The sequence below is a fragment of the Serinus canaria genome, chromosome 5 (genome assembly GCF_022539315.1).
Source record: "Serinus canaria isolate serCan28SL12 chromosome 5, serCan2020, whole genome shotgun sequence".
Classification (NCBI taxonomy): Eukaryota; Metazoa; Chordata; class Aves; order Passeriformes; family Fringillidae; genus Serinus; species Serinus canaria.
The window spans coordinates 10,674,125-10,689,564 of NC_066319.1; the positions used below are offsets into that span (position 1 = coordinate 10,674,125).

Sequence of the window (15,440 nt, forward strand, 5' to 3'; positions counted from 1 at the left end):
TACTGGGGCTATAAACAGTGAAAGTGTCCAGCCTATAGAGTAACATAAACAGTGTAGCCTTACTGTGATAATTAGAAAATAACCCATCAAATCAAAAGGAGAAAAACTGAATTATGGTGTGCCTCAAATGAGTATATTTTTGTGGTAGCTAATTTTTGTGGTAGCTAATAAGCAGTAGCCAATACTGCTTTTTTAAGCTCACAATATCTGTAGGACATGCTATGCTTTCCATTTTTATTTTGAATGAAAGTAAAGGTAGCCCTACTGCTTAAAAAGTGTGGCTTCCTTTAGAAAACATAAATCCCCAAATGAGATAGAGTCTGAAATGAATATTTAAATTTTCATGTCATGTTATAGCTCGTACTGGCTTCCAGAGGCTGCTTTTTGAGCAGTGTTAGGGTTTTCTGCTGAACTCCATCTTTTTAGTTTACTCTGTACCACAGACCATATGTATTTACCATTTGCTGATTTTTACATCAGTATTGTTCAGGGAGAAGTCACAATTTAGAGAAACAGGTGAGCATCAAGAACAGGCTCATGCAAAAAGATCATGAGTTATCTAAGGTTGGAAGTTAAAAGGTAATTTCTGACTAGGACAAGAAATCTCCTGAAACACCTCCTGTTGGGAATAGTAATGCAAAGCATTTTCAGTGCATTTAAGATGAAGCTTGATCAGTTTGGGTTTCTCTGATATAGCCAGGATGGGAAAAGGCTGGAATCTTTCACTGTTTATAGGCCCTTCAGTCCCATATTTCTAAATCCAGGATATATTAAAATACCCAGAATTTTTGCTTTTGGCTTCGTTTGTTGACACTTTGAGTAATGTTTTCTGTAATAAAATAACTTCTCATTATTTTAATTCTGGGTTAGGGGAGATAAAAATGTTCAGCCTCTCATGTAATGCATTTTATGCCAACAGATGACAATACCAAATTACTGTATAAATGGGAAAAGACATTCCTGATGAATATATATGTGTGTTTGTATGGCTGGGAGACATTATGGAAGGGTCACTGCACAGTCAGCACGTGAGCTGGCTTATACTTGTTGACTAAGAAAATCCTGGTGTCTTTGACATACAGCAAGAATATTTTAATATTTCATTATGTAGGGCAGCAAAGCAATGAGAGATGTAATCTGCAGAGCATATGAAGAGTCCAAGTGCAGGCATTTTCAGTACATGAATACCTTTAACAGGGAAATGCACTAAGGGTCAGTGTGGTGCCCTTTCCACATCTTATCTTTATGAGATTTCAGTGATATGAACCAGAACTTTTTTTACTGTCAGGTTGTTTACAAACTTCTCACCCAACTCACTCAGTTTTTTTCCTTTCCATGAATTATCATGTCTCCTGTGATGGGAGCAGAATACATGAATATATATCGTGGGAACATATAGAACTTTTGTTGGTTTTTAGCAGCATGTGTAAAATGCTAAAAACATGCTAAATGTTTAACATACTAAATCATGTTAAATGAGGACTGCTTTATTTAAGTGTATACACTTCTAATCAGTGTTTGATCTTAATAAATTGTGTATTCTCCAGCCTATGGGACCTGGCATCACATGAGTGGATGCTGTAGGCTTATGTTCCAGTTTCAGTTTAAATCCCACTGGCTGCTGAGCTGCAATTAGCTCCATAACCCAGCCAGAGAGAATTTACCATTCAAGCTTTCCAAGTAGATTTGTGCAGTCCATCAAAGAACAAATAGATTAAGAAGGGATTTGATGTGGCATTTACTGCTAACGGGGCCTTACTGCTGCAAGAGCAGAACAAAAGGAAAGTGTTCTTTTAGAAGCTGTTGGAAATAAAGGGACATTGTCATAGAGAATTTCATACAGGGACTCTTCTGCACTTCCCAGTAAAGGCACTTTGTGGACAGGCACTGAGCTTCATTTCCCCAGCAGCCAAGCAGATGATCCTGTCTGGGATGTCCATTTCCAGTTGCACAGTGCTGCCCCAGCTCCTTGGCTAAGGTGCTGCTTGGCTCAGCCATGCTCAGCAGTTTTAGCTCACCCAGTTCACAGAAGCTGTTTGGAGGGTGGAAGGAGGGAGGGTCCCATCTGTTCTGTGTCAGCAGCCTCAGGTTTGATGCTGTGGTTAAATCAGCCAAGGGCTGCAGTGGGAACAGACCCATCCCTCTGCCAGCTTGAGCTCACTCACTGCCCTGGGCTTTGCTGCAGGTGCAAGGGAAGCAGCAGCAGCAGCAGCAGCAGCGCAGCATCCCTCCCTCTCTCTCCTGCCAGGGAGAGCCAGAGATTCCAGTCTGGTGGTGCCAAACCATTCCTTCAGAGCATCCTGCTCTGCTTCTGTTTGTTTGACACGTGGGGGTACCCTGGGAGCTTGGCCAGCACCCCCTGAGATGCTGCTCTGGTGGCAGGAGTCTGCAATGAGTTGGAGGCACTGTAGTTCTTCTGTCCAATATTTCTTGCAGAGTTCTCTGTTTTTCAGCCCAGCAAAGCACGTGACATAAGATGCTCACTTATATCCACTCTGAACTTGTATTACTCTTTCACTGAGACAAATCATGCAGGAGTTTATTTTAAGCAAATTATAAATCTGAGAAAGAAAAGTTATCTGGCATAAACAAATCAGCTTAAAGCTGTGTGTTTGATAAAGGGCTGCAGTTAATGAGCTTTTTTTAAAAGAAAACATTTCAAATAAGAGAAAAAAAATTTATAGAGAACAGTTTGCTCTATAACAATTCAATGAAATTTATTTAAACTATTAAATGAGAATTTATTTTGAGACATTTGAGAAGAGAGTTATTTTCTATTTATAGCAGGACTTCAGAAAACATCTCAGAAGAGTGTAAAGAAATTATTGTTTTTCAGAGATGAGCAAAATGTAAGCTCCAAAAAGCAAATGTCTAATAAATAGACAAACAAATTTCAAAAAGATGTAAAAGAAGCTTGTCTCTGCTTATAGAAAATACTGAAAAGGATCCTCCTGGGAACAGATGGCTTTTCTCTCTATTTTTGCTGGTATGAGTGCAGGCAGAACTTCTCTCATTATTCCAAAGCACGCTTGGTAGCTGTCAAATCATAAGAACTTGCAAAACTGCAATTTCCAAACTTTGGTGTTATTACTTGTGGTGAGAGGAAAAGAAAATCAGTTCTATAGACCTTTACTTCCATTTATTCAGTCTTGTAAATTCACATTTCAAGTTTTGCTCTTTAGTTGCATTTTGGGCTGAAGTGTCACTGTCTCAGGAGGTCAGGAAAATCTCAGAGAATTTGACAAAGAATTTTTTAAAATTTTGAAAAGTTTTGAAGAGAATCCAAGCATGATCTTTAGAGGAAATAAAGTGATTTTTAAAATGTTTCATGGTTACACTGTTTCACAGTTTTTTCAGTTGAATGTTTGTCCTTTTATGCTGGTATTAAGGACAAATAGAAGAGTACTCTTACAGAATATCCTGCTCAGCCACATCTGTTCTTGTTGGCTTTGTATTTATTTGGTGATGTTCATGTAATGCTTCTGTAGTAATGTTCCTTGAGAAAGGCTTTGTAGTCCTTAGACAGGAAGCAGGGATGTTTGCAGCTCCCTGTGTATCCTTGACCATTTTTCCTGTGTACAGTTCAAGAAAGACAATTCTCTTCTCATTCTTGGATATTTACTTTCTAAGGATCCTGCTGCTGTTACCCTCACTTTGAGTTGCTTTGTTGAAGAACTCTTTTTCTGCTTTAAGTGAATCCAGACAAATTGTAAAATCTTACACAAGCAAATCAGGTTGCTCAAAAAGTTTTAATGCTCCTTCTGATTTTTAAAATGTCTGTTGGTGGCTGAACAGAATCCTCCTTTACTTTCTGCCATCTAGGAATCAATTTGGAGGGATGCTAAACTGCTCTGGTTTTGATTACTTAAATACATCAGCAATTGCTAATAATTTCTCAAATCTCAATTTTAGATTTGCTCTCAGGATACAAAGAGATCATTTTGGCTAATTAAACTGCTATCAATAATTTTTATAGCACGTGTTTATTTTTATGACGTATCTTTTGATGTAAATGGGAAAAAAGGTTTCACAAAACATTTGGTTCAAACAAAATAAAATCAGCATCCTTGAAAGGGCAATTCTAAAGAATGAGTGAAAGAAATTCACCTGTAAAAATTTCTAGAAGTATGGGAGTCTTTCAGTAGCACTCTCCCATCTCTACTCATGGAAATTGGGCAGCATTTCAATTCATTCGTGTGTATCCTTTATCCCAGTCCACTCAAAATTGTTTTAAGAATTTCATTGAGTTTCTGATAGTGTGGACCTGTGAGGATTCCACAGAAATTCTATATCCTGATATTAGTAATTATCCAGGTAATTAACAATCAGTACACAGATTACCAGTAATTATACAGGATTACTGTTTACCTTTATTTATGATTTTGGAATAATAGATATTTATGGGATTCATATCCAAAACAAATAGCATCCAATTTTAAATGCCTTCCTAGATAACTAAATAACTAAGCAGGAGATGAGCTGTGAAATCAGACAAGAAATTAAACCCTATTTCAGCAGAACAGACTATTACTTAAATCTTAACACCTGTGTGCATATAGAGACACAGTAGGAGAACAGAACCTTCTGGTTTAATTTGATATTTAACAGTTCAATATTTAGAAATAGTGCTTCCTCCCCTCCCTCTAGGAAAAACATATTAGTCTCATATCTGATTTCTGTGAAAATTCTTCCCCTTAAATAAATCTGTTTTTGTAGCATCTCTCAAACATAACCTGTTTCTATGGCCCAGACATACAATCAGTAGCAAACTTTTAACTGGCAGTGCAGGTTATGTTTGTGTATTGGTGTAATTCAGCACTGCCTTCACATGAAATTGGCATTTACCTCCCTGCCACGTGGATACTTTCTGTATTTGAAAGGATTATTTGTCTGATTTACCTTCCTCTGTCTTTTCTGCTTTCTCAAGAAAATTCACTTAACAGAGTCACATTCATCTTGAGTTTATCAATCTCCCTTTGGGTGTGTAAAGCTTTAGAGTACCTATAAAAATAGTATTGCACTTCTCTTTTTCAGGGATGAAAACCTTATTATCTAAATCTTCTATTTAAATTGTATGTAGCTTTATCATTGTCTCTGGAAAATAAGAAATTGGTGATTGTGTTCACTCAGTGTCCTGGCAGAGCTGTATTTGGAGGCTCAAGAATGCCAAAGGGCTTTTGCTGCTTCTTTAAGTAGGTCTGCAGAGGGATTTAAGGAAATTGGCAATAATGGAGTGATATCAACGTGCAAATGACAGACAGACTGACTGCTTTCTGAGCAGATCATATGCTGTGCTTAGTCCCTGTTTCTTGGGGCCTGTGTGATGTAGGGTTTGGAGAACAACCATCTGCTTGGCTCAGTGCAGACAGCACAGAGTGGACACTGTTGAACTTTGGGGGAGTGATAGCTGGGGGAATATTTATCCATCAGCTGAAGACATCTCTTTTATATATAGCTCCTCATTTTCACAGTGTTTTTGATAGCTTTTAATGATCAGTTGACTTTTGTGGTGTTTATACCAGAATCTCTTTCTATGTTCCCTCTGTTCCCCTTCCCACCCTCCCAGCTGCTGGTTTGTAGGGAAGGTGTCATTCCACCCTTCTGACCAAGAACATGCACAATTCATGGTTCAGACTCTGAATTACCTTCAGTTCAATTCCCAAATCAAAAATGCATCTCTAAAAATGGAGATTGGCTTCAGTAGTGCATGTCACACCCATGTTTCTTTCTGTGGGCTCAGAATTGGGGATGAATTCATGAAATGCTGGATTCTGTGAATGAGTCTCAGCTGAAGGCTCCATGCTGTAGGGATTGCTTCTCTTCCTCCTGAGTCTGACAAAGCCCAAATAAGTTGATCTCTTGGGGTTCCCATCTGACTCATGTCCTCTGTTTGCCAGCCAAAAGCAGGATAAATTCCCCTTCCCAAAGCTCTCTGCTGGCACAGGCAGATTGCTCCCCACTCGTGAGCCAGCTTGGCTGGGATTCAGCCATGGAGTGTGCAGTCCTGCTCTAGTAACAGACCTGCATGCTTTCCTAAATGCACAGGGATCCTCAGATGAGTGCCAGAGCAGTCACTGGGCTTTCACTCTGTGTAGTTGATTGGAGATACTGTGTGATTTTTGGGAGGACAAATCAATGCAATTTGGCACAGATTGCCTATGTGAGTATTGAGTACAGTTGTTGCCTCTTATTTACTAGTTAAGCTTGTATTTTGGTCATTAGCAGAGTTATGCAGCCACATCTAAAAATAAATATGAAAAGAGTTTTGTTTTCCTCTACTCTTTTCCCAGTTATCTTTAGAGCTTGACACTGCCTGGCACAGAACCTGTGCTGTGCAGTCTCCAGTGGCCTTTCAGAAAGGCTTTTCAGGCTTTGTTGACCCATTTCCTGGATTAGTCTGGCTAAGTTATGGATTATTTTGTCTATTAAGCTTTTTCTTGTGTCCAGTAATTCAAGAATGGCATACTGGCATAATAATGTATTCAATTAGTTGAGTTTCTGAATCCATGTTTACAACTCTTTACAAAAGTCTGAAGAAGTAAGTGGTAATGCTTTGATTTCATGCAATACAGGAGACAGTAACTTGTCAAGCAGACTTTGTGTTTGGTGGTTTTTTTTAATCATGCTTAAATAAGTGCTTAAATTCTAGAACAACAGGAAGCAGGCAGAATGATACATTTGTTGATGTAGGATGTCAGATAATTTAGTACAAATTACAGATTCTTTAAATACTTGAAAACAGTGAAGGTCAGGAAGCCTCCATTCAAATTTTTCCAGCCTATGTATAAGATTTTACAGGATGTCTGTCTGCGGGCTGCAAAGGAGTAATCTGTAAAAATCAACTTGTTTGTTGTTTTTCATGTTGTCTATTTATGCCCTGACAAATGAGCATCGGATGTAGTTGGAGTCTGCAGAGCAGCAGAGGGTTCAAGGTTACAGCCAGCCACGACTGTGTCCTGCAGCACGAGGAAACTGGGCTCAGGCTGTCTTTTGGAATGGTTTGTGTGCAGTAAACAACACCTTGGTGCCTTCCTCAAACAATTTCATCAATGGCTTCAATGGTTTAGAAAAGGAAAGTAATCAAAAGTCCTACTGTTTAGGATTTGTTTGGTTCTATCAGAGAAAAGTTTCCCTCACAGTCATTTTACTGCTGATATTCCTGAAAAGATGCATTGCAGTGTATGTGTGGAGCAATAGTTTTGTATTGAGTTAATGGCTGTCATCTTGAAAATAAGAAAGTTCCAGATTAGCTGCCTGTATTGCACACTTAATTTTATTTATAGTATGTATTTTATATTCTTCTGTATTGCATACAGAGCATTTAGAGAAGGAAAGAGGGAAAGAGAAGGAAAACAGTGGTACAAAGAAGCAGCTTGGGCTCCACAAGCTTTTCAGTCAGTGGAAGTGGTCAGCCTGGCTTTTATTGGCCAAGTGTGGTGGATGACCTCAAGTTTGGTCTCTTGCATAGGTCCTGCAAGTAAAGCAGAGTTTTTCTGTAGCTCAGCACAGCTGGGGCTGCATCAGATGCATTCATATTCCATGAACAATTCAAATTCCCCTTCCATGGCCAGTTAGAGTGCGGTGAACACCTGGGAGACCAACTCCCAGAGTGCAGTGAAAGCATGTTTGCACTTTGTGCTCTGCCCTGGGACATCCAGTTAAGCTGTGGGAAATACTGAAAGCACTCATTGCAATATCAGCTTAGAGTGGTGCTGATGAAGATGCACTGACAAATGCCTTTGTGGAGTACAAAATGAAGCTTTATCTGTGGCCACTGAAATGCAGCAAAACCAGACTTAATTTCCCCAGTGAAACTTTGAAAGCCTCACAAACCATACCATCACTGCTGAGTAATTGAAATAAATTTGTTCCATTGACTGACATCCAGAACCTTCTGTAAAAAATGCTGACAAAATCCATTTCTTACAGTGATAAAAGCAGATAATAATCAGGCAGATACACACTTTACCACTATGCAGGAATATGAAGATTACCTTTATTATTTATACAAAAGTGTCTCATTTTACTAGTCCCTGGGAGAGACACTGTCATCTACAGCCACTGTGTTCAAATACTGTGAAGTACTTGCAGGTGTCCTCTTTTTACATAAGGAAAATTCTGATTTCCCCTTCATTTATGCTTTTTGTTAGTAAATTTTTTGCAGAAGTGTTCAGTTGTTATGTACTCTGGAGAATTGTTTTGTGTCTGATGAGGAAGGCTGTATTCAGAAGAGACTGGAAATTAAGAATGCTGACACTGGATAAGTTTTATGACTTTCAAAGGTGTTAGAATTAAAACTCTCCTTCTAGGCTCTTCAATCATCATAATTCACAGCAAAATAATATCATGTAGCTAAAAAGGCTGGGGTTTTTTTCACAGCTTGGTTTCAATTGAGTCTTCTTCATCAGTAAATGAATGTTCTAATTCTTTCCAAAACACAGTTGGAAGTCGATAACATCCAAAAGTATTTTAGAACTCTTACCTTTCAGAGCTCAGGTTTGGGTTTCAAGATGTGCAGGCAGGAAAACCATCTCTTTCAAGAATTTTCAATTGTATTGGAAGTATTTAGATGACAGGAAGGGCTTTTTTTTGAGCATTTAATTGTACTGAATGTTTTGAATATTTGTGAGGGGTTTTGGTATTATTTTCCTCAGTAATACCTGCCAAAATGTTATAGGTGTTTAGAGCACTGTTTGAAAATCTTTCTGTCTGATTGTAGGAAAAAATTGTCAGGTGTTTAAAAAATAGCTATTCCTGGATGTCTTAAGACATTTGGTGTGGAATGAAAGGGAGTGAGAAGCCCAACTGGAAACAAAAAAACTTAGCTTAAAACAAAAAATATACTCCAAAATATTTACTAAAAATTTTCTGGGAAAGAAACAAGGGCAGTTTTGCATAAAAGGGGCAATTTGACTTTTTAAATTTTTACTGAGATTTTTTTCACCTGCAGGCAGAAGTTCCTAACCTTGTGTTCAAAGGACACTCTCTGCAGTTCCCTTCTAACCATTCACTGCTGGGAGCTGTTCCATTCACATGAGGAAACAAATTGGACTTTTTATCCTCATCCTCCCCTTGTGTGTTCCACAGCAGTTTGTTTTCTACTAGCACAATATTAATTATGCCACTGACAGTAATATCAAACATTTGCAGCAGTAATTCACTGAGCCTTGTAGCAAAGCCCTCTGCCCTCAGTCCTCTCCAGCCTCTGCCTTTGCTTGTGTGGGTTCTGTGGGACTCCTGGAGAATGGAGTTTGGAAGCACAAGCTGTTATTTTGTGGTTTGACTTTCTTGTCCTTAGAATGAATTCTTCTTTTCCTAAACAACCCTCTCCAAATCTTTGTCCCACTCTGTTTATGAACTGAGCTTTACTCCAGCCAAGAAAATCTGCATACATAATGGAAGAAAAAAGATTTGTCAAAACATGAAATAAAAAAAATAACTTAAAAAACCAAAGTGTTAATCATCATGTGGGTATAGTGGCTCTCCACAGTCACACTTCTTTTTGGGGACATTATTGCTAGATAAGCAGTAGCTTTGGGAAGGTAATACAGGCTGCCTTACTGATAACACAAGCCATGTCCTCAGGGAAACATCATACATTCCAGCATATTTCAGGAAATTTCATAAATTTCAGCATATCTCACATGTGTCAGGCATGTCTGCTTCTCAGGATGGGACTTTTTTTCTAAAGGAAATATATTTTTGGTTTTCCCTGAAAGCACATGGCTTTGTCTCTTAGGTAAATTACACTGTCTTAAAAAAGCCCCAAAAGCATCCCATCATCTGATTCATGAGTCTTACCCTAAATCTAGTGGGATTTTTTAAAACATTCACATCTTCCCTTAAGTATCTTTCCAATGGTGAATACTCTCTTTTAACCTCTTGACTCCTAGAATGGATAAGGTATGGATGTATTCAGTAGGAATCTTTTCATTTTCTTTGGAACTTGGCAGTTGGAATTTATTTTTTTCCCTCTGCTTGGAGTTGCAGAGAGGTTTAGAAGTGAATCCTGGGTCAGTGACCAGAATTGAGGGCTGGATGCACAGAAGGCCATGCAGGAGATGCACATGATGCTGCTGGAAGCCATCATGGAGCATTGCTGGGATTTGTGCTGAGAAGTGGAAATCCTTGCAAGTGGTATTGAAAGGGAGATGTAAGACAGTGTATCTGCAGTGTAGAAATACATTCAGGTGGTATCACAGCAAGCTGAAAAACAAGCTGCACTAGCCAAATAAAAGGTAGAAAAACTTGGAACATGGCAGTTTATGTGTTTATCATATGCTTTTTGAAAATCCCTCCAGAAAATGCTGCATTTTAATGTAATTTTGAGATTTTTGGCATGTTGTTACAGTTCTTTCTTATCATTTTATTTTTTTAAGGAATTCAAAATGTGCTCAGCTTATTCTGTGCCGTGCTTACAGAAAATAAGGTTCTCTTCCACTCAGCAAGTTTTCAAAGGCTCAGTGATGCCTGTAGGGCTCTGGAGTCTTTGATGTTTCCCCTCAAATACAGGTGAGTTAAGTTTGGATTCATTGAACTCATTAAATAATTTTATAACTAGTTTTTTAACTTTTATTATTGACACAAATACAATTTATTACAAAAAAAAATTACTTTTATTTTTTGTTTGTCCCAGACAAAAGGAGTTGTGCTATAGTTGGTAAAATAAGCAGGGTTATTAATTATGCAAATTCCAGTGTGTTCACATCATAAATAAAAATCTGGTTGCATCATGGCAGTGGAAACAATTAAGGGAGAAATATTCCACCTGCAAATGTAGGGTAGAAACACTGCTCACAACCCAGAACATTCTGTGGCTCAGAGAGAGCAGCTCCATTAGTGTGTGTCAGCTTTAAGTCACTGACAAATGTCCAGCAGAGAATGACTTCAAGTCAACAAACTGATCCTCTCTAAAATGCCACAGGTGGATCCAGAATTTTGAAATGGAAAACTTAATGTCAGTCAATTTGGGGATTTTTTAGGAAGAAAACATCTAATTCTGACTCACCTGCTTCAAACTATGCTTGTGTTTTAATGGCTTGTTTTTTCAAACATTTCAGAAATTGGTTTAATTATAGTATACAATAAGAAGGAAGACCTGAAAATTGAGTTTTGGAATATGTTTCTTAATGTTTAACTAATAATGAATGTAAACTTTTAATAACTATAAATTAGATGCAGAAATTCATTGATCAGTTTAGATCCAGCTCTTGATGTTGTTTTGATGAACACACAGTTTTTTTAATTGTCAAACCAAGTGAACAATGCATTTCAAGATGAAAACAAAACATTTCCTTTAGAGACTTCTTATAAAATGATATTTGACAAAAGGCTGAAGTGTGGGTATATGGCCACAAACAAATCATGTTTTTAAAATGAATGTATTGTTCATAACTTTACTGTCCCTAATTTATTTTTTTTTAAAGTTGCCTTATGTGAAAGGATACTCAGAAGCTTTTACTCTATTGAATTTCTTCTTTTCACAGTTACCCCTATATCCCAATTCTCCCTGCCCAGCTGCTGGAGGTTCTCAGCTCCCCCACGCCGTTCATCATTGGGGTGCACTCTGTCTTCCGCAATGACATCCACGAGCTGGTGAGCACTGCTGCCCCTCCAGCCAGAGCCTGCCCTGGGCCCAGCCCAGAACCCTCCTGCTGTGGCAACAATTCACAGCTCTTCCAAGTATTGCTGTAGGAAAGCAAGGCAAGACAGTCAGGAAAAGAAAAAAGAGAAAAAGCTTTTTTTTTTTTTTTTTTTTGGGTAAATACATTGATATTTGTAAAGTAGAGGGGAATTATTTTGATTCTAGTACAGGAGGGGAAGGAATGGATCCATTTCTGCTTTGTCATCTATTGGTCCTAAGTTTGAGCAATTCACTTAGGATTTTCAAGTGTATTTTCAATTGTGTTATATTGCCCTTTTTAAGTATGTGCTTGCAGGACCTGAACCAGGGCTCCAAAAGGTGCTTAGAAACATGAAATGTTACCTCTGGTTGCCTTCACTGTGTTCCTTTGCAAACAGCTTATTAGATATCTCATGGCTCTGAACACAGACCTGGAACATCCAGAAACAAAAATCACCTTTGAAAGTTTAGCCTAATTTCATTTTCTTTGGTTTAATTTCATTTTTCAGGGCTAGATTCAGTAATAGAAAGTATTTGGAGTATTTCCTGTATCAAAAACATTCTGTACATTAAAGTTGGTACTGTTCTAATTTGTTTCTTTAAACTTATGTGCAGAAACTTGAACTGTTGTGTTTTTTTAAGCTGTGCTCACTGTATGCACTTCTACTGTTTGTCCCTTACAGTTAGATGTAATCATAGCAGACCTGGATGGAGGAACAATTAAAATTCCTGAATGTATTCATCTGTCCCAGCTGCCAGAGCCACTGCTACACCAGACTCAAATGGCACTTTCTCTGGTATGTTTAGTTAAATTTCCCCTTTTCACCCTCTCACCTATTTGTAAAGAATGAAAAATGTCAATATTAAGCTTTCAAGCACACTGGAAATGAGATTTAATAGAATGATTCATGCATCATTCCTGTTTTTAGAAGAGTTAATGCTCTGTTGTTCAGGTTGATATCATCAGTAATGGAAATCTAAAATGTCTTTTCACTGTTGAAGAGGAAGAGATTTTTCCTTTGTAATGATTTTTAATAAGCATTATTACTACTCAGTTCTGCTGCCTTTCTGTGTTTATAAATTCATTTCAACTGTACATTTTCTTGAAATTCAGCAAATTGATAAAGCTTTAAATTTTATCTGTGTGATGCCCCCTGCTTCAGAATTTGGGAATGATGAATTCCTTATTAGGGAATTGCCATAAAAATCATTTCAGTTTGTTTTTTTGCTATCATTGTAATAAAATAGAAATCATCTTATTTGGAGGCTTCTGAGCAAATCTTGTCTTAAACAGAAGAATTTTTAGTCAGTTAATGTGTTTCAGCTGAATTGGCTCTAAAATCCCTCATGGTATTGATCATTTTCATGGGCTGTGGTAGGAGTTTAACTCACATGTAGAAACCTGAAGCTGAGAAGTTAATTTCATCTTTGTTTCCATACAGTCTTCACAATTTAACTCAATTTATTATTTGAGGTACTCAATGTCAGTGAACTTGAGAAAGGGAAAAAAAAAATCTTTTTCTCAGCAAAATGAAGGAAAAAGGATTATGTTTTCAAAATTCTCTAGGTTTTGCATCCTGATTTGGAAACAGCAGATTATGCATTCCCTCCCCCACGAACAGCTTTATCACACTCAAAAATGCTGGTAAGATTTCTGTCTTATTTTCTGTGTCTTACTTTCATAAGTGGAAAACTGTTGACATTTTAGACTAGCTTCCTTTTAAGAATTTGTGTTTGTTTTTCCATATATTTATAGTATTACTGGTGGAGCTAAGAAATGCATTTTTCCCTCTAATAGCATTCTGATGGGTTAGAAATTTTTTAAAATCAAAAGTCAGTTCAATTTAAGAACACACATTGGGGATTTTTGTGTAGATATGTGAATTATGTGAATGTGTGAAACTCTTAGGTGGTACAATATATTTGTTGTATTTATTTCTGGCTTTAAGACTGAGATTTTTCATTGCTGAAGACAGGGAATGTTATCCAGACTTCATCTAAACAAATGGAAGATCTCAGTTTGAATAGGAAAGTTTCAAATTAATATAATCTTGTATCAAAATAAGAATTTTGTGAAATTTGAAAGAAATTACCGTGTTTTCAAGTAGTCAAAGAAGTCAGGGTACAAATGTACCTGTTAAATCCTGGAGAGCAGCAGAAAATGAGCATATCTGTCAGTAAAGTGAGCCATACAAAAATTAAGATAAAAATAGAACAGCATGGATCATGTTCCAGTGCAGAATAAACAACCATCTAGTAAAACACTCCAATAATATATTCCAGCTTTATATCATTTTATATATTCCTTTTATCTTTAAAAATAAATTCCAGGCTGTAATTTACTTAAGTTGGTTGTTACTTCACTGATGAGCTGGTTATCTGATAGTAAATATCGTGTGTCATATTTAAAATTAGAATTTCTAATGTAGCACCATAAAACCTGAGGTAATAAAGGAATTTTTGGGACCTTGGGTTTTTTGGGAAGGCTGCTGAGATAAAATAAGAGGGTGGCCCAGGATTTGATGTCAGTCTAGTGGCACCTGGGCCAGGTGGAGATGTCACTGCCCCAGCTGTTCACATCATTTCCATTAATCTGGTGGTGTCTGTGTAAGCCCTCTCTTGAATAAATAACCCAGGACTTTAAAGCCCTACTATTTTAAACTTCTTACAGTAACTCTGGCTCGTTGTGGTGGCAGGAAGTTGGCAGGTGAAGATGTGGCTTGGCAGAGTCCCAGCCAGGTGGCTGGGCAGTCCTGGAGCAGTGTGGCCCAGCTGGAGGCTGGAGTGGGATGCTCCAAGGCTGCAGCAGCAGCAGCGGTGCCACCTCAGGCTCCTGTTATTCCCTGCTGCCCTGCCTGCTCTGAGGACACTGCCTGTGGAGTGCTTCAAGGCCACAGCTAATCTAGGGAATGAAGCCAGGCTAAATTAGCCTTTTTTCCTTTGTTTCACATCAGGTTTCTGTCATGGCAGCTCATTTGGGTGGTTCAGGATGTGGCCACCCCTCAGCCCCCCTGTGCCCAGGCCCAGCAAAGGCCAGCAGGGCTGAAGGGTGGCTGTGTACAGGATCTGCCATGGCCATCTGGGGACAGGGCAGGGCAGCCTGGTGGCCTTGAAGGTCCCTTCCAGCCCCAACCATGCTATGAGACAGCCTCATCCCTGTAGGAATATCTCTGCTTCATGGGCTGCACTGCTGCACTCAGGGAGCTGTAGGCATTTCTCACACAGATTCCTACAAAGGGTGGAGAAATGTAGGATGTGAGGATGCTCTGACAACTCAATTCCTGCTTGCAGGACAAAGAAGTGCGAGCAATCTTCCTGAGGCTCTTTGCACAGCTCTTCCAAGGATACAGGTCCTGTCTTCAGCTGATCAGAATTCATGCTGAACCTGTCATTCACTTCCACAAGGTAAAGGAGGAGCAGTTCTGTGTGTTTATGGGGTTCCTTTGTGCCATGTTATTCCCACAAGCCTGCTTTTGAGCAAGTGGTGAAGTTTAAAAATGTAAATAAAGTTATCTGCCCGTGATAAGCACATCATTTTGGGATAGCACAGTATCAGTGTGTTTTAGTGGGACTAATTGAGGGGACAGGACAGAAATGTACAACAAAGTTAACACTGAAATTCAATACAAATAAACATTTGAGGAATCACTGTGGAATTTTGAAAACCTCTGTATATAATAACACATTGCTTGAAGGTACTAGTTTTCTCTTTTATTACCTGTGAGATTTTAAAAATGTGTGCATCAAATTTCAAATTTTTAGGTATAAAAAGATACTATGTATAGTAAAAAATTTAATTAGTACCACTTAGTAGTGT

General features: G+C 38.2%; 1 protein-coding gene across 1 annotated transcript in view; it reads left to right on the plus strand.

Annotated features, from left to right (window-relative positions):
- SBF2 (SET binding factor 2) overlaps positions 1-15,440 on the plus strand; it is a 233,149-nt gene that overhangs the window by 124,304 nt on the left and 93,405 nt on the right. Inside the window, 5 exon segments of the mRNA XM_050974804.1 lie at positions 10,380-10,512; positions 11,487-11,595; positions 12,307-12,420; positions 13,191-13,268; positions 14,915-15,028. Of these exon segments, the coding sequence (XP_050830761.1) occupies positions 10,380-10,512; positions 11,487-11,595; positions 12,307-12,420; positions 13,191-13,268; positions 14,915-15,028 (548 nt within the window).